This window comes from Necator americanus, chromosome II (assembly GCF_031761385.1).
Source record: "Necator americanus strain Aroian chromosome II, whole genome shotgun sequence".
NCBI classification, from domain to species: domain Eukaryota; kingdom Metazoa; phylum Nematoda; class Chromadorea; order Rhabditida; family Ancylostomatidae; genus Necator; species Necator americanus.
This window is the reverse complement of record NC_087372.1, coordinates 19,836,915-19,858,011: the sequence shown is the minus strand read 5'-3', so window position 1 is coordinate 19,858,011 and position 21,097 is coordinate 19,836,915. Positions and strand designations below refer to the sequence as shown.

The 21,097-nt window shown below is 41.6% G+C and overlaps 6 protein-coding genes across 12 annotated transcripts in view; 4 read left to right on the top strand and 2 right to left on the bottom strand.

Annotated features, from left to right (window-relative positions):
* Window positions 1-2,229: 2,229 nt before the first annotated feature.
* RB195_018570 (uncharacterized protein) lies at window positions 2,230-5,856 on the top strand (the record flags this gene model as incomplete). 2 transcript variants are annotated; one of them, XM_064186061.1, is made up of 4 exons in its annotated part: window positions 2,230-2,349; window positions 4,731-4,900; window positions 4,987-5,139; window positions 5,505-5,856. In XM_064186061.1, the coding sequence occupies 4 exons, from the start codon at window positions 2,230-2,232 to the stop codon at window positions 5,854-5,856; spliced, it is 795 nt and encodes a 264-aa protein (XP_064041942.1). The 2 variants fall into 2 exon arrangements, with proteins under 2 accessions (XP_064041942.1, XP_064041943.1); XM_064186062.1 differs by lacking the exon at window positions 2,230-2,349 and having other exon boundaries at window positions 4,755-4,900.
* RB195_018571 (uncharacterized protein) lies at window positions 3,591-4,226 on the top strand (the record flags this gene model as incomplete). Its single annotated transcript, XM_064186063.1, has 1 exon — window positions 3,591-4,226. The coding sequence occupies one exon, from the start codon at window positions 3,591-3,593 to the stop codon at window positions 4,224-4,226; it is 636 nt and encodes a 211-aa protein (XP_064041944.1).
* A 394-nt stretch (window positions 5,857-6,250) lies between the features above and the next one.
* RB195_018569 (uncharacterized protein) lies at window positions 6,251-6,766 on the top strand (the record flags this gene model as incomplete). The annotated part of the gene is made up of 1 exon (XM_064186060.1): window positions 6,251-6,766. One exon carries the CDS (start codon window positions 6,251-6,253, stop codon window positions 6,764-6,766), a length of 516 nt encoding a protein of 171 aa, XP_064041941.1.
* Window positions 6,767-7,027: 261 nt separating this feature from the next.
* On the bottom strand, window positions 7,028-7,369 carry RB195_018568 (uncharacterized protein; the record flags this gene model as incomplete). The annotated part of the gene is made up of 1 exon (XM_064186059.1): window positions 7,028-7,369. One exon carries the CDS (start codon window positions 7,367-7,369, stop codon window positions 7,028-7,030), a length of 342 nt encoding a protein of 113 aa, XP_064041940.1.
* A 108-nt stretch (window positions 7,370-7,477) lies between these two features.
* RB195_018567 (uncharacterized protein) lies at window positions 7,478-13,254 on the top strand (the record flags this gene model as incomplete). Its single annotated transcript, XM_064186058.1, has 3 exons — window positions 7,478-7,571; window positions 8,615-8,709; window positions 13,243-13,254. The coding sequence occupies 3 exons, from the start codon at window positions 7,478-7,480 to the stop codon at window positions 13,252-13,254; spliced, it is 201 nt and encodes a 66-aa protein (XP_064041939.1).
* Window positions 13,255-17,117: 3,863 nt separating this feature from the next.
* The window catches only part of RB195_018566 (uncharacterized protein), a gene marked incomplete at both ends in the record, with an annotated part of 39,836 nt that continues 35,856 nt past the window's right edge, over window positions 17,118-21,097 (bottom strand). For 4 of the 6 annotated variants that reach the window (XM_064186053.1, XM_064186055.1, XM_064186054.1 and 1 more), the window contains 5 exons: window positions 17,118-17,124; window positions 17,184-17,244; window positions 17,431-17,485; window positions 18,254-18,420; window positions 20,744-20,930. In XM_064186053.1, coding sequence (XP_064041934.1) covers window positions 17,118-17,124; window positions 17,184-17,244; window positions 17,431-17,485; window positions 18,254-18,420; window positions 20,744-20,930 — 477 coding nt within the window. Of the gene's footprint in view, window positions 17,125-17,183; window positions 17,245-17,314; window positions 17,486-18,253; window positions 18,427-20,743; window positions 20,931-21,097 lie in introns of those variants that run through there. The other 2 variants (XM_064186056.1, XM_064186052.1) reach the window with 2 other exon arrangements.

Sequence of the window (21,097 nt, the reverse complement as noted above, 5' to 3'; positions counted from 1 at the left end):
CAACATTTCTACCAGTTTCCTCAATGTAAGTTGCACTGCACATCTAGCACTCAATCTCATATATTACCCCATTTGGGCGCAGTCGCCTGTTTTTCCGTATAGCAAATAGCACATCCTTCACAGATACAGTATCTATCATATATCTGTTTCTAACAAGCTGGCTTGTAAGAAACAGATTATATGATAAATACTGCATCTGTGAAAGCTGGCTGGCTAACATCAACAAGCTGCACCTATGAGCAGAAGAGCGTTACCCTCAACACCATTTTCGCGCAACTTCTATAAAGAACCTGAACCAGCTCGCGAAACAGACACAAATTTTAGGATTCTACTGTCTGGAGTGTTGTCCGCTTATAATCATCATAGACGATTCACTCTTAACAATCCCACGCGCGAGTAATTACAGGAAAAGGCGCATATTCCCTTTAATAGTTATTTCGCGGACAGAAATCCGCGAAATAACTACTAAAGGGAATATGCGTCTTTCAGTAAGCGATAAGGGTGGGGAATTTGTAGTCGTGTCACAGGCTCTTGATCGGGAAATAACAAATTTTCTCTTGCAAGATAAAACGATCTGTCGCCGTGTAACAGAGAAAGAATTCCTCCTGTAGTGCAAACGCTTGAATCATGTATGGATGTCTATAGGAAAATCTGCTGTCTTGACGAACGATTTGTAAGCCACCTCAAGCTTGACAAACTGACCTGTCCTGTGTTCTATAGCCTCATCAAAACGCACAAGCTAAAACCCGATTAGATGAACTCAAAATCAGCGACAACATTCAAAATCCGACCAATAATAAGTTGTGTGGGAGGACCAAAGGATCGAATTTCGTGGTTCCTTAATAAAATCGTGAGTCAAATTTTGCCTAAAATACCATCTCATTTGTCGAACACGCACCATTTCCCTGAGCGATTACGCAATGCGAGAGTTGAGGGCAACTGCGTAATAGAGTCCTTTGATGTGACCTCACTCTACACGACTGTAAAAAACAGTGAGGCGCTGCAAGCTCTCTCTGAGATGATAGATTTATATAGTAACAACTTAGAAACATATGAACTTAGTAAATCTCGCATAATAACACTTATCAACGAATGTCTGAATTGTAATATCTTCAGGTAGTCAGGAAATTATTTCTCACAACTGAGAGGGCTAGCAAAGGGTCAACGATTAACGCCAGTACTGGCGATTTGCTTTATGAGCAGAATCGAAGAACCAGTGCTTCCGCGTAGACCAATAATGTATTGCAGATATATTGACGACTGTTGCATCATAACATCAACACAGTCCGAAATGGACGGGTGTTTCCGGATACTCAACCAACAATCGCAATATATAAGACTCACAGGAGAAACCTCGAAAGAAGGATGGCTTCCTCACCCGAACACACAAATAAATGCTCCAAATGGCATTATTAGAGTAAAGTGATATCGCAAAGCAAGTTGCAAGAACATCTTATTGCACGCCAAATCTGCACATCTGACTGCAGTAAAACGCGCAGTGATTCGTAATATGATCAAACCGCCACCGAAGTATGCACTGGCAACCAAGAACGACATGAATCACGAAGATTAGCTTTAAAAATCGCATGTGCTAATGGCCACACAGTACGTCCGCATTACTGAAGAACCCGCACTGTAAAGAGCAATGTTCCCTTCCTCTTTGTCTTCCTTTTATCTCTGACAGTGTCAAAGTCACTTTTCAACGCAGCACTATCCAAGCACAATTACAAGATGACGTGATCTTGGTAAATATCCCAAATGCAAACATCAAAATTCAGCTTGTCAGAAACAGATTATGTGATAGATATTGCATCTGTGAAAGATGTGTTATTTGTCCTTACGGAAAAACAGACGACTGCGCACAAGTGGGGGAATATATGAGATTGAGTGCTTGATGTGCAATACAACATACATTGGAGAGACCAGTAGGAATGTTGGAGTGACAATTAATGAACACATGGCAGGAAAACGACGAAAAAGTTTGATAACACCACTAGGAAGGCACAGACATTAGGCCCACAACGGAAGCAATTATGATGTGAAAAGTGTTATACTGGCTCACGAAACAGAAATATCCTCAAGGAAGACGTTGGAGGAGTTTTGGATTCTTAAAATAAACCCTTCAATGAATAATAGGAATGAATACTTGTCGATAACGAATGGGTTGTTGCCACTTGTACCACTATGACCTATAACCGCCTGATATTCTGTGCGTAGATCAGATCATCTATGTCGTCGCCGGTCATCTGCACGCAGCAATACTCATTCGTTGGTGCACTGAGTGACGAGTGCCTGCTTCCAGCGCTTGCTGGAAGCGCAGTGCTTTTTGCTTTACATGTGTATGCTTATGTATGTATGTATATGTATGTATGTATGTATATGCATGTATGTATATGTATGTATGTACATGTATGTATGTATATGTATGTATGTATAAAAACAGTGACTTGATCATCGCTTGGCCCCCGCAAGCATTGTATAGGCTAATAAACCTCTACGGTCACGAATTCCAGCAAAACGCGTTGGAGCATCCCAAAGTGGATTGACACGCCAGCGACTCCATCCTTTATCCTTTTGTATGTATGTATGCATATGTACGTATGTATATATGTATATGTATGTGTGTATGAGTATGTGTATGTGTATGTGCATGTGTATGTAGTCACGACATTCGAAAAAAGAGGTGCGACGGGTCCACCGGCGTCGGATCGGTACGCAATAACTTCGTGTGGATGTCGCGAAAGGTAAATTAGACATTGCAACCGTTTCATATCCATGTCCACTGCACGTGTTGCACTGCACCTCTATGAATCCTCCACGTATCTACATCTCTTGCACGTTTGCCTCAACTTAGTTGCATGCCTTCTTCAGAGAGTGGAAACACCCTCACGCTGCTTAAATAGTACCCAACAGTTTACATGGTCTGAAGTGGAACTTATCTTTATCAGTACGATGATGCTGTTCACGTCATTTTATGTTAAAACATCATTCTGTGACAACTGTAGGGGAAATGAGGAGGAACGCCTATACTTCGGGTAATGCTTTCAGATTGTATCTATACCAGTCTGAGCGTCCGAACTTCAGACTTTCTGTGGTATTTGCTTCGCTCGCCTTCACTGATCAACGAAAATTAATATTAGTGTTATTAGTTCTATGAAATTGGACTTCTGTATCTCCAATAATCTTTCTTCCTTTCTTATATTATAACTAACAGCGAAAGGTTTCATAGTCTTCTTTCTAAACGCGTCAGTTCTACATTTGAAGAACATTCGAACTTCACCTTCAAACACTCCTTATCAATATATTATGGACAAAATTCAAAAGTATCACGCAAAATATGGGTTTTCCTCCTATTTTCTATAAACGGTTATCAAAGAATGTTTTGGCATAAAATGACGTGAAAGGCATCATCCTACTGATAAAGATAACGTTCCACGTCAGATCACATAAACATCTTGCTACTATTTAAGCAGTCGTTTGCATGCGTGTTTCTGAGAACGACATGCTACAAACTTGAGGCGAATGAAGAAGGAAAAAGGCACGCGGAGGAGTCATAAAGGTGAAAAGCGAAGCGCCCCGTGGCCACGGCTATGAAGCGGCTGCAACCATCCATCCTTTGCGTCGTGCACACGAAGTTGTTGCGCACCACTCCGACGCCAGTGAACCCGTCGCACCCTGTTTCGTGGATATCTGGCGCTGGGGCCCGTCTCACACCATTTTATGGACATGTGGTGCCGATGCACCAACTCGACGCCGGTGGACCCGTTGCACCTCTTTTTATGGATATCTGGTGCCGGCGCACCATTTCGACGCCGCGAGACCCCTCTCGCAACCCTTTCTATAAGTACGCCAGCGGACTAATCGGATGCCGCGAGACCTGTCTCACACCATTTTATGGACGTGTGGTGCCGACGCACCAATCTGGCGCCGGTGGACCCGTCGCATCCCTTTTTTCCCCCACAGGCGCTGACCTGCATGCCCTTTTCGGAGCTGCAAAGCGTATCAAATTTCACGTGATTGCTCTGCAGGAGACCAAGTGCAGAGAGAGCGACGTACGAAAGATGAATGACGGTACACTCGTCATTCGTGGAGAGAAGGTTCCGTCGCGAAATTTAGGAGGTGTTTGTTTTCTTATGCACCCATCTGTCGTCCATCTTGTCGATTCTCACGAGATCCTATCACCCCGTCTGGCCATTCTTCTGCTACTCACCAACATCAGCAGTTGATGAATCCGAATTGGACGCGTTTTACAAGGAGCTGGAGGAAGTAATCCGCAATGAGAAGTCCTACAAATTCGTTGTCGGAGATTTCAACGCAGAACTAGGAAAGGGAAGGGCACAGAAGAGGAATACAGGATTGGAAGATTTGGACCAGGGGACCGGAATGAAAATGGCAACCGTTTTGCCGGGCTGTTGTCCGCCGCTAGCCTCTTTCATGGGAACTTTTTTTTTCATGAAAAAAGATCATCGTCGATGGACATGGGAATCGCCCAAAGCGCGCGACACGTGCGGAGGTCGACCACACTCACCAACCGGTGGTGGTGTCTACTTGACGTCTCAGTAGTACCAACCTTTTGTAGTGGTTCTGATCACCGTCTCCTTCGTGTGAAAATACGAATTAACCATACTTTGGAAAAGAACATCTGCTATCGGCAACAAAGGAGAAAAGAAGTGGTCTACGACGATTGCTTACTCGAGGACTCCTTGTCCCGAGGTGACTGGCACATCTAGGAGGATCCAAACGTGGACTACGAGATGCTGCTTAGAGGATTACGAGCCTATGCTGAGCGTGCCTCGAAGCAGCGCACGACAAACTTGGATCGAGTTTCAAAGACCACCAAGGAATTGCTGGAAAAAAGAAGGGCTTCGAGGCTTGATCCGAATGCATCACACATTGAGCGGTTAGTAGGAAACACTAGCTGCAGAAAAGAGTTGCAAGAGAAATCTTTTGTTTCTCTTTTTTTTCTATCTTTCTTTTGAAATGCAGGCAGAAGAAGATTCTGGAAGCAGCAAAAAGAAGAACGAGTCTAAAGAAGTGCCGCAGGGATCTCCGCGAATATAATATTCCGCTAGCAGCCTTGCTGAGCGAACACGGGACTCGCACGTCTTCTCGACGTGAGATGCAAATCATTACGGAGAGGTTCTACACGAATCTTTTCCGTTCATCAACTCCTGTGTCAACTCCCGATCACCCCCACTGATGAAGCTCCATCACGGATTCTCCCTTCGGAAGTACGAGTCGCTATCAAGAGCATGAAACCTGCCACAGCTTCCGGACCTGTCTTTATATCACCAGACTTTCATCGGGCTGGTGGCCATCCACTTCATGTAATCTTAGCAGCGCACATGACATCCTACCTTCGGAAAGAAAGGATCCCAGACCTCGCAAACCGTTCCTATCCATAAGAAAGGAGACCGAGAGGACCTTCGGAGCTACCGTCCGATATGCTTGCTGAGCGTGTTATAGAAAGTATTCACCAAGATCATCCTTATGCGCATATCTAGGACGCTGGATGAAGCCCAGCCTCAAGAACAAGCTGGATTCCGCCAGAGGTTCAGCTGTTTGGACCACATCCAGACCATAGAGGTTTGCCGGGAATATCGTCTGCCCCTTGTTCTGACCTTCGTCGACTATGAGAAAGTCTTCGACATCGTAGAATTGAGTGCAATATTGTCAGCGCTGGTCGATCAAGGTGGTGACGCTTTGTATGTGAGGACATTAGCCAATTGTTACGATCGATGCACCACAGAGATACAGCTTTTCCACCGCTCTCTCACCATACCCATTGGAAAGGGGGTACGACAAGGCGATACTGTATCGCCGAAGCTGTTCACGGCTGTACATTGCAGTGGATAGTGAAGTAATTCCTGGGAAAAAAGGAGCATACGTGTTGATGGAAGATTTCTCTCGAACCTTTCGTTTCGCGGACGATATCGTTCTCTTTTCGAGCAGTACTATTGAAGCAGAAACTATGCTCAACGAGTTGAACGAAGCAGAGAAGAGAATAGGATTGCGAATAAACAGAAAGAATAGGGAAGAGAATAGGACTGCGAGTAAAGAGAAAAAAGACACAGTTCATGAAGAACGCCAACTGCGAGGACGGAGGAGTAGAACTTGAAGGCTCTCAAATCGTGGAAACTTCGTCATACGTACACTTCGGACTTCTATGAACATGGAAAACGAATTGAAGGAAGAACTGAATAGAAAAATGAGAGCAGCATAGGCAGCATTCGCAGCCATCAGGGAGGCTATGGACCAACTGACGATCCAAGATCTTCGTGCCCATCTGTTCGACTCGATAGTTCTTCCAGCGTTCTGTTACGCAGCGGAGATGTGGGCAGACGCCGCTGCCACGTCTAGGAAGCTACTTACTACCCACAGAGTCCTTGAGAAGAGCCTTCTGAAGTTTAAGCGGCGCACACAACACCTAGCCGGTCTTCGCAGCTCCGACTTAAGAGGAATGTCCCGTCTTCGCGACCCAGCGGAATATGTATCGAAAGCAAAATATAGATGGGCCGGTCACATCATGAGAAGAATCGGCGGTAGATGGACTAGAAGAACACTAGAGTGGATCCCAAGAGGCGCTAAACGCCCTCGAGGGAGATGGGGTGACGTGTTCGCTACACGGATGGATCATCTGAGAGCTCAGCTGGATACGGCTCAAGGACCTCGTCAACGTCAATCACGAAACTTGAGAACATTCTGGATGACAATGGCGAGGGAACAATGCGAGTGGAAGAGATGCTGTGGCCCGCACGTCCAGTGAAGACGGGCCATCTAAAGAAGTAAGTATTATACATCTATATAGCTTTTGCTACTAACCGCTCAAAGTGCAGTACACTTGGATCAAAGCTCAAAGTCTTTAGTTTCTAACAATTTTTTGGTGATTTTCGAATGTCAATTCACGTTCGTCGTGCGCGGCTACTAGGCACGTTCAGCACAGTAAACCCCTAAGAAGCACGCGTAGTCCACTTTTGTTTCCTTTACGATGTGTCAATCGCATTATGACAGGGAGCGCTCAAGAACGTTAACGTTGTACAGGGCCTCTTTCCTCCTTTGCCGATTTCATCAAGTCGCTGAGTCGAACTTCCGCACGAAGAGGACGGTGATCTGAATCACTGCAAAAGGATGGAACTGCCGATATGTCAGCCGATATGTGGATATCTCCGGTTGGCAAGAAGTCGATCTCCCCACGAATCGTGCCAATGGGCGTTTCACATGTCCACCAGCGATGATCTTTCTCCATGAAAAGCAGATTCTCATGAAAGCTGCGAGTGGCGGGCAGCAAACTGGCGAGACGATTGTTGTTTCCTCTTTTGTCCAACTCGTCCGATCTGTATTTCTCTTTCGTGACCTTTCTTAGTTTCATGACGCAGTGTCAGACAACTGATATGTGCGTACCACCTCCTACAACGCCTCATAGAACGCGTCCAATTCGGATACTTCAGCTTGTGATGTTGATGAGTAGCAGTTGAAGATGCTTACGGATTTTTGGCGCAAAGAGCGGAGGCAAGGAATGGCGAGACGAAGTGACAAGAATTGCCCATGTTCGACTGTCCTTGAATCTTGGGGTATTGAATACGTAGCTTTTTTTTATTGATTTGCTGTGGCCAAGATTGGTATCGACATTTATTAATAGCTAATGTTGCGGCGTTTTCAACTTCGTCACAGCCTGGAGAAATCAAACCCATTACTGACTGATCTACCCTCTTAAGCATCTTATCACCTACAGAAAGCATCCAAACGGTAGACAAACTCAAACAGCAACACATTGGCTAGTACTTACCTCATTAGCTAGACTTGGTAACGCAACAGACCACCATATACCACAAGTACGAGTCACAAGGGTTTTTTATAGGGATCTGACGGCCCGCTCCGTAGATCAAAACCCGCATAGGTCTTGATATAGGGATAACTCGTTTGTGATAGCAATGCACTCATCCTTGTTCATTTTTGGACTTTTGGCGATGGGTACCCAGCTGGAGATGGTGCTACCCGACAAGCACGACATCCCTCTCGAGGATCCAACGTAGTGGATAACCCAGAAAAGATCCCTTTCTGTTTACCTTATATATCTGATGATATGAGCATAGCGGTACGCAGTTGTCTACGAAAAGCGGGTCTACAGAATGATGTGAGGGTTGCGGAAATACTTCCAGCAAACCTCAAGAGTTAGCTAGTAATCGTGCGTATGATCGACTCTGCACAACTCCCAGCTGCGTGGTTTGCCCGTATGGCAGAGAGGGCGATTGCATGATATCAGGAGTAGTGTATCGTATCACGTGCAATCCAAGCTATAATATTGTGACTTGACGGACTTGACAATGACTTTATCTTTTTTAATATTGTCCCCTTTATTTATCTTCAAGAACCTGCGAGTGCGAAAGTTTCTAAGTATTATGAATAACATTATGATTAGTATAATATTGTGAGTAATATGAAGCTGTATAAATATAATATCTCTTCTAGTTCTTCAAAACGAAAATCCGACAGATTCGTCGTGCCCTTTCAAGTTCAGGCGTCACTGGCAATGCGAGGGAGTAGATAAGAAAAATAAATCTTGGCACTTCTCAAACATTAACGTGAATCGCACCCGGTCTACCTCAAAATTTAGGAACAACGTCAATAAGCAGTGAGAGGATCGTCATATTGTCAAGAGGGAGTGAGAAGGACCTGACATCGTCAGGTCGATACGTCAGCGTAAAAAAGGTATGTGGCTCCACAGTTGTCTGATGTGAAAGATTGGTAGAATGCAGGCTGATGCACAGAATTTGATGAGTGAGGCTAGGAGATTAAGAAATCCATACGAAGTGAAACGTGTCCAAGAAGATTAGAATGCTTCGCCTGTCTTTCTCCGCAATTAATAATTTCACATTCAACAATCTCCAAGTTCTCTCTTCTTGAAACCTCGGCATCTGATAGTGTATTTATGTTTTCTTGTTTGTGTTTGCCAACGAGGTTTAGGTGAAACTTTTTTATTGGCCTGACGTTTCGACAAACTCGTCTTTTCAAAGGCCTGAAAATGGTTCGAGGTCTTTGATACCATGCATATCCCATCAAACTCCTCTCTCCTCGCCAACCTCCGATATTATTCCAAGTACACCACACAAGACCTTAAAAGGAAAACAACTGAAAACAAGAAAACATAAACTTCACATTCACTTTAATTTTTCATCAGTTGTTCGCTTCATACAATTTCGTTTCATCACTTCTATGACGCGTGAACAGCTGTTTGGCCGGTTAATATAATCAGTCTAGTGCTCTTGATTCATCTGATTTTTGGATTTGAGAAATGTTCCGCGTTTTCTATCTGGTGGTGGCAAACTACGTGCAGAACGTTATCAAAAACACTGGTGGGAAACCAACTGCAACAAAAGGAAAGTTCCATTTCATGCATTCTCTTAAAATAATATGGATAATCTAAGAGCTAAGCCACTGAACTCCTACTAAACCGCATTTTTGCTGGCTTAGATAGTACCATCAAGCTGACATAGTGGTGACAAGTTGCGAAGCTACTTGCACATGAGCTGACAAAACTGAAGTGAATGTGAATATTGAGAAGTATTTAAAGGCATCACTCCACGAATTTGAGGGGGTACAGATTTCAGGTGGAGTATTCGTATACGGGATGGGAGACTATAGAGAAGGGGGTGACTCCGTCCATTTCTTTCTAATTGCCGTAAAAAACGGCCCGGAAGATACGGCTTTAGGCGTACTGGCGCACTATTTTCTACAGGGAGTTCGACTGGAGCGCGCCAGCCTAGTGCGGCATCTTCCGGGGCGTTTTTTTACGGCAATTAGGAAGAAATGGACAGAATCACCCCCTCCCCATCTCCCATCCCGTATACGAATACTCCACCTGGAATCTGCACCACCTCAGATTCGTGGGGTGATGCCTTTAACAGGATAGCAAGACTTGCGAGGAGGATGATTTCAGGAGTACATAGTTGAATGCTGCACCCAATCAACTTGGAGGTAGCATTCAACTATGTGCTCTACACTAGCAATGTCGGGACATGGGCAGGACATGGTTAGGTGCAGTGCTCCAGTGAAGGAATGTACGACTGAGGCAAAACACTTGTATCACTGGCTTCTACTGTCTTCTGCAAACAAATTATTTCTTCCCTGTTCTTCATTCTTCCTCTTCTCTTGATTTTGATAGCAACAGCAGATTAATTTCATAATCAATCCCAAACAAGAGAATAATTCTCAACTGATCGTGTTAAATCTACATTTCGGTTTAGTTGTGCGAGTTGCCATGTTCAGGTCTTACATTCACCCTTTGGATCTTTGACCAGCTGGTTCCTTGGGCTTTTCCCTCGTTCGCTTCTTTGAATTGTTACAACCATTTTCGAAATCTTGTTCCTTGTTTCCTAATGTTCTGCATTTTCAGAGGAGAATACAGGTCAGGGTTAGAAAGTGAAGAGAGTGAATGGAAGTGGAGAAAGTTTCAAATGTCAACCACGCAAAGTACATCCAGACGAGCTGCGATAACTCATTATGAGAGGCGCTTAGAAATCGATGCGACCAACGCGCACGACTAGCAAACAAACCGAGGCCGAAGAAAAATAAATGAATGAAGAAGAAAAAGAAGTGGATGCCTACAAATATTGTGGAATCCAATCGAAAAATAGCAAGTAGACTCGGTCGCTTTTTTTTTGGGATCCGTTCAAAACGGAACCAGAATTTTGTAGTTATAAAAATAACAGCCTGAACGTCCGGCTAAAGCCGGACTTCAGGCTTATTTTGGTATTCGCTTCGCTCGCCTTCACCAATCAAGAAATAACAGATATAACAGTAGCGACATTTTTTGGAAAATTATAATTGCTTTTTTCTATCAACCTTTTTCTTCAATTCTTTTTTACACGAAAATTTAAGCATAGATGAAAGATTTTATGGTTTTTCCCTAAACGCTCAGTTCTATATTTGAAGAGCCATCCAGCTTAATTTTACATCTATGTTTCTCTCAAACCTCCACAATTTGGAAACATTATTCGAAGTATGAGTCTCCTCTGTTCTTAACTATTAGCATAAAATGATGTGCTAACTTGGAACGACGTGAATATCACTATCGTAGTGATAAAAATAAAGTTCTACGTCACATCGCGTAAACTGTTGGCTACTACGTATTGTATTTGATCAGCCATTCGCACGCATGTTTCCTCTTTTTGAAAAAAGGATGTTAGCAACATCAGGAGACTTGCTGGGAAATTGATGTACGAAGGAACCGTAGAAACCCCATTCTACCGCCTCCCGTGCACCAATCCTACACAGTGGAACCCGTCCCTCCCCACTCTATAGCTTCCTGGCACCGGCGCATCATTTCAACCCAGTGGGACCCGTCCCACCCCATTTTACGGCTATTTGGTCCCGGGACACCAAGTCGACGCCATGGTGTCCGTCTCCCTCTCTTTTTGGAATTGCTTGTCTAAGACACACAAATATAAAGATGCACACACATGACAGGATAAGCCCGTTATTATACAGGATGATAGTTTGCAAATTTGGAAGTATACATTCACATAAAGTTTACATACCCTCACTAACGTATGAGAGAAACTAACTTGCCTTATCAAAGACAACATACATATTCACAGTTTGGGACAATGGTGAAGAAGTAGAGTGCTCGCCTTTCAGGTGCATGGCGATGGTTCGGCTCGTCATCGTTGCAGTTTTGCATGATTATGGAGTATTTTCGTGACACAGACACACATACACATACACACATACACATACACAAATGTACACATGCACACATGCACACATGCACACATACACACATACACATACACACATACACATATATACACATATACACATATACACTTGTACACATATACACATATACACACATACACATATACACTTATACACATATACACATATACACACATACACATACACATACGCACACACATATACACACATACACATATACACATATACACATATACACTTGTACGCATATACACATATACACACATACACATATACACTTATACACATATACACACATACACATACACATACGCACACACATATACACATACACATGCACACATACACACATACACACATACACACACATACACATACACACATACACACATACACACATGCACACATACACATATACACATACACACATGTACAAATGCACAAATACACACACATACACATACACACATACACACATACACATACACACATACACACATACACACATGCACACATACACATATACACATACACACATGTACAAATGCACACATGCACACATACACACACATACACATACACATACACACACACATACACATACACATACACACATACACACACACATACACATACACATACACATGCGCATACACATACACACATACACACATACACACATGAACACATCCACACATACACACACATACACACATACACATACACACATACACATACACACATACACATACACACATACACATACACATACACATACACATACACATACACATACACATACGCATACACATACACATACACATACACACATACGCACACGGACTAGGCGCATTATTATATATCATGATTGTATCCTGCACATAGTCACTGGGGGCCGCAGCGACTGCAGAAGTTTGATAGTTATTTGGCCTCAGAACTTCTCCTGAAACAGTAAGTTTCGACCAATTTATTACCCAACTAGTGTTCTTATTACTCCACGATAAGGAGAACACCAAAAAACATTTTAAAAACATTTCAAGTAAGAAGTGATGTGTTGGCGGTCGAATTTTTCTTATTTAACTAGAAAGTTAGGACGAGTGCAGTGTAGCGGGTAGAGGTTCCGATCCCTGCACGATCGATCGGAAGTTCCGCCCTAGTGCTCACGAAGCTTTTCATTCCTCCGAAGTCGATAAATTGGTATCAGACTTGCCTGGGAGGATAAAAAGACTGACTTGACACATCGGGTAGCCACCGCAAGTCATTGTGTAGGTATAGTTACACGTTCGTGAACCTCAAACGATTCGGAACTAAAGTGAACGTGGGGGCGCATCCGAAGCGGATTGATTAACGCCAGAAACTTTACTTCAACTAGAGGCTAATCGGAGACTGAAAATCTGCTGTGTAGGTCACAATCCAATTTCTGACAGTTTTTCGCTTGATATAGTCACTAGGCTGAACTTATGCGCCTCATCTAGAACTCAAAAAGCTTCCACAATCTTTTTTCTGAAGTTTTTTGTTTTTCAGGAATGTTGGTAACGAATGTGGCATGTATGTTGTACTGTACCACCATCTCTGGTCATTTGCAATAGACCTGCTGGTATGTAACTGTATGAGTTTTACATCATCCCACAAGTAATGCGATGTCTTCAATGATCGTGGAGGAGTACTTACTTTTTACTGACGGAGAGGTGAATTCTGTAATAGGGCCATTGAAAGTTCACCAGAAAGGTCTTCGAAAATGAAGAAATATATATTTCCGACTAAAGTTTTCTTTACTTTTGTTTTGAAGAATAAAGGGAAAATAGAATATCGCATTATTCATGAGATGAAATGGCATTCGTGCTTAATGCATTAAATAACCTCATTCCTGGTGCACGAGGTTTGGAAGTGCATCGAAAGACACAGTCTCCAATTAAAATTTAAGCTGTGGCAAGGCAAGTGAATTTACAGCACAAGATAGTTGTCATATCGGTGATTATGTTATCTTAATTCACCCATAGGAAAAAAAAATGCTTAAAAGAAATCGAAGTTTTGAAGTTCTACTAGGAGATCAATGGAAAGAAAAAGCAACAGAAATTGCCAAAAAAAAATTATGACCAGAAAGGCAATTTCCATCTGCTATTATAACTGTTCAAACAGAGTACAATCCTTGGATGCCGTAATCGTGATCAAAAATTCATCTAATAAAAATTTCAGCGAAAAATTCCGTTCCAACCGCTTGAGGTTGTAAATGGGGAGCAAATCGTTCACCTTAGTGTGACCGTGATGTTGAAAATGCCGAAACGACGAGAATTCTGAGTCCGATAAAACACTGGTCAGGTAGGAAAGAAGTTGCCTTTTTACCATTACCTTTTTGAACTCACCCAGGCAGCTCAATCAAATCAATAAAAATGATAGATAACAGTTTTTTCTTTACGATAAGAATTCTAGCCTTTGGTAACCGTAAATAGGTAGCATCTAAACCCAAACTCTTTTCTGCATCGTTCTCCATTGTTCACTGAAAATCTTACCTTAAAGGCATCACCCCACGAATCTGAGGTGGTACGGGTTTCAGGTGGAGTATTCGTATACGGCATAGTAGATTATGGAGAGGGGGTGATTCCGTCCATTTCTTCCTAATTGCCGTAAAAAACACCCGGAAGATGCGGCGATGCACAAAGTTGGCCCGCTCTAATCGAACTCGTTCTAGAAAATACCGCGCCGGAACGCTCGAAGCCACATCGTCCGGGTGTTTTTTACGACAATTAGGAAGAAATGGACGGAATCACCCACCTCTCCATAATCTACTTTCTCCGGATTTCAATTGGAGTATTCGTATACTATGCCGTATACGAATACTCCACCTGAAATCCGTAGCACCTCAGATTCGTGGGGTGATGCCTTTAACAGTTACAGCAGTAAGCGCACCATTTTCCTCAAGATAACGTCACACTAGTGTGATAATGCGAAAAAACGTTGAAATGACGTTTTGTGAACAGAAGCATATACGTCACTCCCCTCAGTCACAACTGTTCATATAGATTTAAAAGAGTACAAAAGCTGTAAGCTGCAAAAGCTTTATCTGTTATAACGACAGCACTTGCTAATGCTGCTAGGAGCAATAAAATATCACCAATGAATGTCCACTTATTACTAAAGTGTTCCACATTGCTACTTCTTTCATGTGAAAAAAAAAGAAATTTTTATGTTACTATCATAATTATTTAGAGAAGTAGACCGGTAAGTTCCCCCTTAAAAGAATCAGCATCATGCAATGTATACACGCTGCACAGGTTTTTTTAAATTTATTTTTTGATTTTTTGAATTGTAAATCTTTTTGGTTTTTTTAAGGGGGAACTTACCGGTCTACTTCTCTAAATAATTATGATAGAAATGATAGGAGTTGAAAGCCAGTGATAAGGTATTTCGTAAAACTTGAAATCTTGTAAATCCTTAGCAATTTTGTTTCTTTTTTACATGAAAGAAGTAGCAACCATAGGTGACAGATTATTGTTCTTAGCAGCATTAGCAAGTCCACTCAATATAACAGATAAAGCTACAGCTCTTTTGTTGTTAACATCGCGATCAAATTTCACAAAAGCTTGATTATTAACTTGTTATACATCCTTTATCACTGTCCTATGAATTTCATAACGTTAAACCATTATGTAAAAGTTAACCTGTGCAGCGTGTATACATTGCATGATGCTGATTCTTTTAAGGGGGAACTTACCGGTCTACTTCTCTAAATAATTATGATAGAAAGAAGAGAGATAACTTCCTTCCACTGATTTTTGTACCTTTTTGTTGAAACCAATGTGGAACTGTACGCGATCGACGGTGCTCCAGCTCCTATCTACGAAACGATTGAATGCTGTATTTCAATTCCACTGAAGTTGCTCTTGCGAAATCAGCGAAAAAATAAGCCTATCTACGTAAGAGCACGTTCTGCGCTTAACCATCGCTCACAACTTCCGGCAGAACTTTCTTATGAAGAAAGAGATCGAGAAATCTGCAACTCTCTTGTACCTTACATCCCTCGTATTTATACGGAAATACAGAAATAAAGTGCAAAAGGTGTAACCTCATCTGTTATCGTGACTGTTTTTGAGAATGCAGCAAGGAGGGATGGATTGTTGCCAAGAAGACTAGACTCAACAAATCTCTATTCACAACTCCCCCGCAGATATAAGGATTGAGTGTTTTTTTTTTTTTTTGAAACCGAGATGACAATGACGTGATTTTAACATTCTTTGATAGTGTAATCAACGACCACATTATTTCGACTCAGAAGGAAATTAGAGGAGTTATTGGCAAAATATGTCTAAGTAGTGAAAGCAGACTTCATTTAATCAAGCAAAAAAATCATTAATAAATCGAAGTCCTAAGTTTTTTCACGGTTATCCGATCTGTGGGTGGATTTGTTTGCAAATGTCTACGTTGGCAAAAGTAGTGATGCGTTGCAGAAGCTCGGTGATCTTCTTCTGCACCTTACTCAAATTCCAAAGAAGAACTGTTACATGTCTCCGCACATACACGACTACTTCAGCGCAGTTCTTCGTTAAGTAATAACTAACCACCCATTTCAATCGCAACGTATTGTAATTCAATTGACTTACACCAGTTAACTCGAAAGAAAACATTGCAGAAGAAAAATTCCAACCTCTTCATAGTCCAACATAAAAAACGAGAACTGACTAGCACTTACTTTGGAATTCAAATGGAGGATGATCACGATGGAGAGGGACAGACCTTAGTACCCGTACAAACCTTTTTCCCCTAGAATCATCAAAAAAAGGTGGCAAATTTCGCCAGTAGTCAAAACATTGAGTTGTGTCCAGATGAACTTTCAACTGATTACTTTTTGCCGCGAACACACAACACATTTTGATGGTGATAGAGCGTTTGCGTGTCATGAGATCCACACCATTGTTTCCTTGATGCACTTGTATCCCGTTCTCCTCAAAGATCAGCAAATTAGTTTACATAAATTTATATCTCTGAGCATGGAGAGCCAACGAGGCCCGTGCGCGAAAGGACAATAAAACAGCACAGAAGGAGTGGTGAAAATCACGATTATACACATGATCGCGAAAAAGGAAGAGCACAAAATCGTAAGAGAAAACTTTGTAAAATAAATACATGGAGCAAAATTCGCCGCATTACAAAGCTGAGAATGTTTTGGGGATCGGATGAATTTTACAATGATACACGCAAAATGGGACGGCTGAAAAAACAAAATAAACAGACATACATCCACAATAGTATATACCTGTGTGCGAATAAAGGAGTTGGTGAAAAAAGGTCAATAATTCTCATAACATCGACACGAATACAGCACTGGAACGCGCTAGGTGAAAAAAAAACCGGAGGGAACCGTATACGACGAGAGACGCTGCTGGAGGCTACACCACAACTATCTACATACTAAAAATTAAGAAAAAAAACACTTCCACCTGATTTCCTAAATACTGAACAAAACCTACTGTAACAGCGCACTTGATGCGAGTGGGGCGGCCACCGAATATGGTGCTTTTTTAGCTAGCACTGGTGTGTTAGAACATAGTTACAATTCTAGCAACTCTTCTGCCGTAACACTTGTACAAAGCTAGAGAAACTATGATGATGTAAGCGGTCGTGAGGATTCATCAGGTGTAAGAACAACAAATAAAAATGATGCTTGACGAGCTGTAATCGATTCGTAAAGTTGCGGAGAATAATACTGGAGATAACTGGACGGAAACTCGCCCGGTGGGAACACGTGTACTAAACATCCTGCCGTTGTTGCCTACAAAGGATAAATCAGTTTTAGCAATTTGCACAGATTTGTGTATAAGACCAAAAGTGTGAAATTCTTCCAAAAAAAAAAAAAAAAAAAAAACATCTGAACACATCACATCTGAGCTTTTGGTATCTTTTACCGTCGGCACACAAACTGTGATAAAACCGCAAAAGTTGCAACGAAACAACAAAAGCCTCAAGCAATATAGATAATAAGATACGAATAAGAATGAACCAAAAATGAAGTACATATTTTACCACACAATTTTTATGATATCTTTGAAATTCAACCAATCCAGCTATAACTTTGTTATTAATACTAACTCCAATAAACAGAAATTTGTTTTTAATTTCTGAGCAGTTGTATTGGCAACCGTGGTAAATGTGGCTGTTTTTCAGCAGAATCTGCTGATGAATTCGAAATATTATGTAGATAAAACTTCAGAGTTACATAGCAAAAAAGGTATGTTATTTAAAAACCGTACGATTAGCAATGCGAGACAATTTTCAATTAGTTTTAGAATGGGAAAAAGACAGACTAGTTAGCCACATTGGTCAACATAGTTTCACAATTGACCTGTCAAAAATGAAATTACATGTGAATGAGAACACTACATGATTTGTATTCTAAAAAAATCAGGGACCGCTTGCGGTTAAATCGCGGTTAACTTTGATCTCTAATAATAATACACTCATCATTTGGAACATATTGCTGTAAAACTTCATACATCGTCATAGGTAAGTTCTTCTCAAACAATCTTGCTCAAGTGCTCACCGTTTGCGACATTACAGCAATACCTGCCGCTTGCTTGTTGGTGAAATAGTCGATGAAAGCAGTTCGGAAGATATCCGAGTTGGTAATGATCTCGTCACGAGACAGCCCACACGGCAAACAAATCATACATGCAAAACGGCCTGCATCTGACATCTTCGCCACCATTCCTGCAACTGAAATTTTAGTTCGATTTGAGTTACCTACGTATACGCAGCATATTTTGGCAGGTTGCAATATTATGTCATCCGCAAATCGACCACAATCGACTACCGAAGGGCGCAGCGGAGCGCGCATGAAACGACGAATGATGATCCAGCCGCCTCTGTGATAAATTCTTCACTGCCTCAACAGCAAAGCTCACAGCCACAACACAGACAAAAACCATCTTTTTGTACCTTTCACTGTCCACCAGTAAATTATATGTTGGTATCGTAAATGCTTCTTCTGTCTTGTTAATCACAACACAGAAATTTTGCTCCCAAAATCTAAAAAAAAATCTCGCACTGTTCACACTTTCATAGTTTCGAGTGTAGTTGAGAGAAAGATTTGGTCGATAAATTGGGAAACTGCATGAAAACAAGAACACACAGCTATAAACACTGATGCACTAGCCCACACGACAATACATTTCGACAACGAGCCTCGGCAGTCAACGAATCACAGTCGCAGTCATGGAATGCGTATGCTCGAGAGCATGAAAGATTAAGGACAATTTCTTGTAGCATTGCAATCATAGTAACATAGAGTAACATAATAACTATTATTTAAAGAAAAAGTGATAGAAAATTAGAGATTCAGAGTAATAGTGGGAAGATCTTAACCGATCCATTAACTAAAATGATTAAGAAGTGGAAGATGTATACGCTAAAATCAAAATTTGCTTCACTGGACGTCAATGTTTTCACACTAATCCTGAACTACGATTATACACTTCAACCATAACAAAGTCCTAATTTTCACAAGATAATGAATGTGGCACTATCCGAAGAACCAACTTTCATGTAGAAGCATTGCTGTGAACATCTCATCTAATTAGAGAAGCTATTTAAATTACGCTCATGTCTCGAGACATTTGTTCAAGTCACTCTCTGAAGTACTGAATTTTTTGGGAAGGTTAATTTGTCGAGTTGCGTTCGAAGTAATGGCTATTAGTTGAAAGGACGGAATACGGAACATAACCCAAATGGTCACAGTGTGATGCTACATTTAAAAATGGCTTTACATTTACAAATAGTTCTAGAATCCACAAAAATCGGGTGTATCTCAATGTTCACCGAAGAAACTGGATGTTTCGTACCGCACTTGTTAGTTCAGGTGAACTTTTTACAGATTAATTTTTCAGAACTTCTTGCTGAGTAGATACTGTAGCCCAAAATGCAAAATCTGTGAGACCCCACGATCGATCCCCGATTTATACACTGGAACTATAAAATTCTAGTACAATTCTGGAACATACCAGATCTTGCACATTTCCTACTTCTTAATATTATTTTCTGACCATGATTTCTGCAGATTTCTGCCTCCTATCTGTTTTGAAGAATCATTTCCAAAAACAAAGATCGCAACTACACGCGACACCAGAATTCCTCAACCGGGACAAAAAAAAAGATGTTCGGTGTTGATCAGTCTGATTGGATGAATAAGGGGCTTTGACTGGTTTTGTTTAGCCATCATCAATGTAAGCCTCGTGGAACATAGCAGATTGCTTTCGCAGAATTTTATTTAGTAAGAAAAAATTCAGGAGGAAATTTGGAACGAGTTGGTAGATTAGATATACATATATATTAAAGAAGAACATCATTTCTTCGTAGTTATTTCTAAACTAGCTACCTTCGTTTGGTTACTATCACAACTGTGACTACAAAATGACCCATCTGCTATATTACATTCTCAAAGCACATCGATATAAGTGAAATGCGCATTTCTCTTCCTTTTTCTGCTGCTGAGAGAGGTGATGCGGTCACCGATAAGCCTCTAGTTGAAGTAAAGGATAAAGTTTCTGCCGCCAATCAATCCGCTTGGGATGCGCCCCCACGTTCACTTCAATTGAGAATCGTTTGAGGTTTACGGACGTGTAACGGCATATACATTTGGTGGCTACCCGATGTGTCAAGTCAGTCTTTTTATCCTCCCAGGCAAGTCTGGTACCAATTTATCGACTTCGGAGGAATTAAAGGCTTCGTGAGCACTAGGGCGGATTCGAACCTCCGATAGATCGTGAACCTCTAACCGCTACACTACACCCACCCAGTTACACGTTCGTAAACCTCAAAATCAAAGATTCTGAATTAGAGTGAACGTGGGGGCGCATCCCAAGCGGATTGATGAGCCAGACGCTTTATCCTTTATATATATATATATATAATATACTAATGTAGATAATAATATACATATTCCTCACAGATCAAATCAGCTCAATCAACGAGAAAGAGTAAAACCGAACCATAAATACCAACGCTAACAAAGGAGGAATGCGCCTTGCAAACTAACCTTGAACTTGCGCATGTTCAAGACGCATTCGCTGGTTAACTCGAATTGGGACGGCGTTTTTAGGATCAGCGTTAGCATCCCCCAAACATCGTGTCAGCATTTCCACAGATCCGTAAACAAGGTGCATTTGCACAGTTGTCTCTGACTGCTTCATTGCCAGTGTGCCCTGCCATACAACAGGAAACCGCTGCAAAAGCACAAGTTGACATCTCCATTAGTTCTCAAATTAATCCTATTTTGAAATCAATCTAATGTACTTCAGCAATGCTAACGTTCAACTGCAACTAGAGAAGTACTGATATGTGCGCTACAGTTTTCGAGCTCTGCTAACTTTCATCTGATAAAATACAAAAA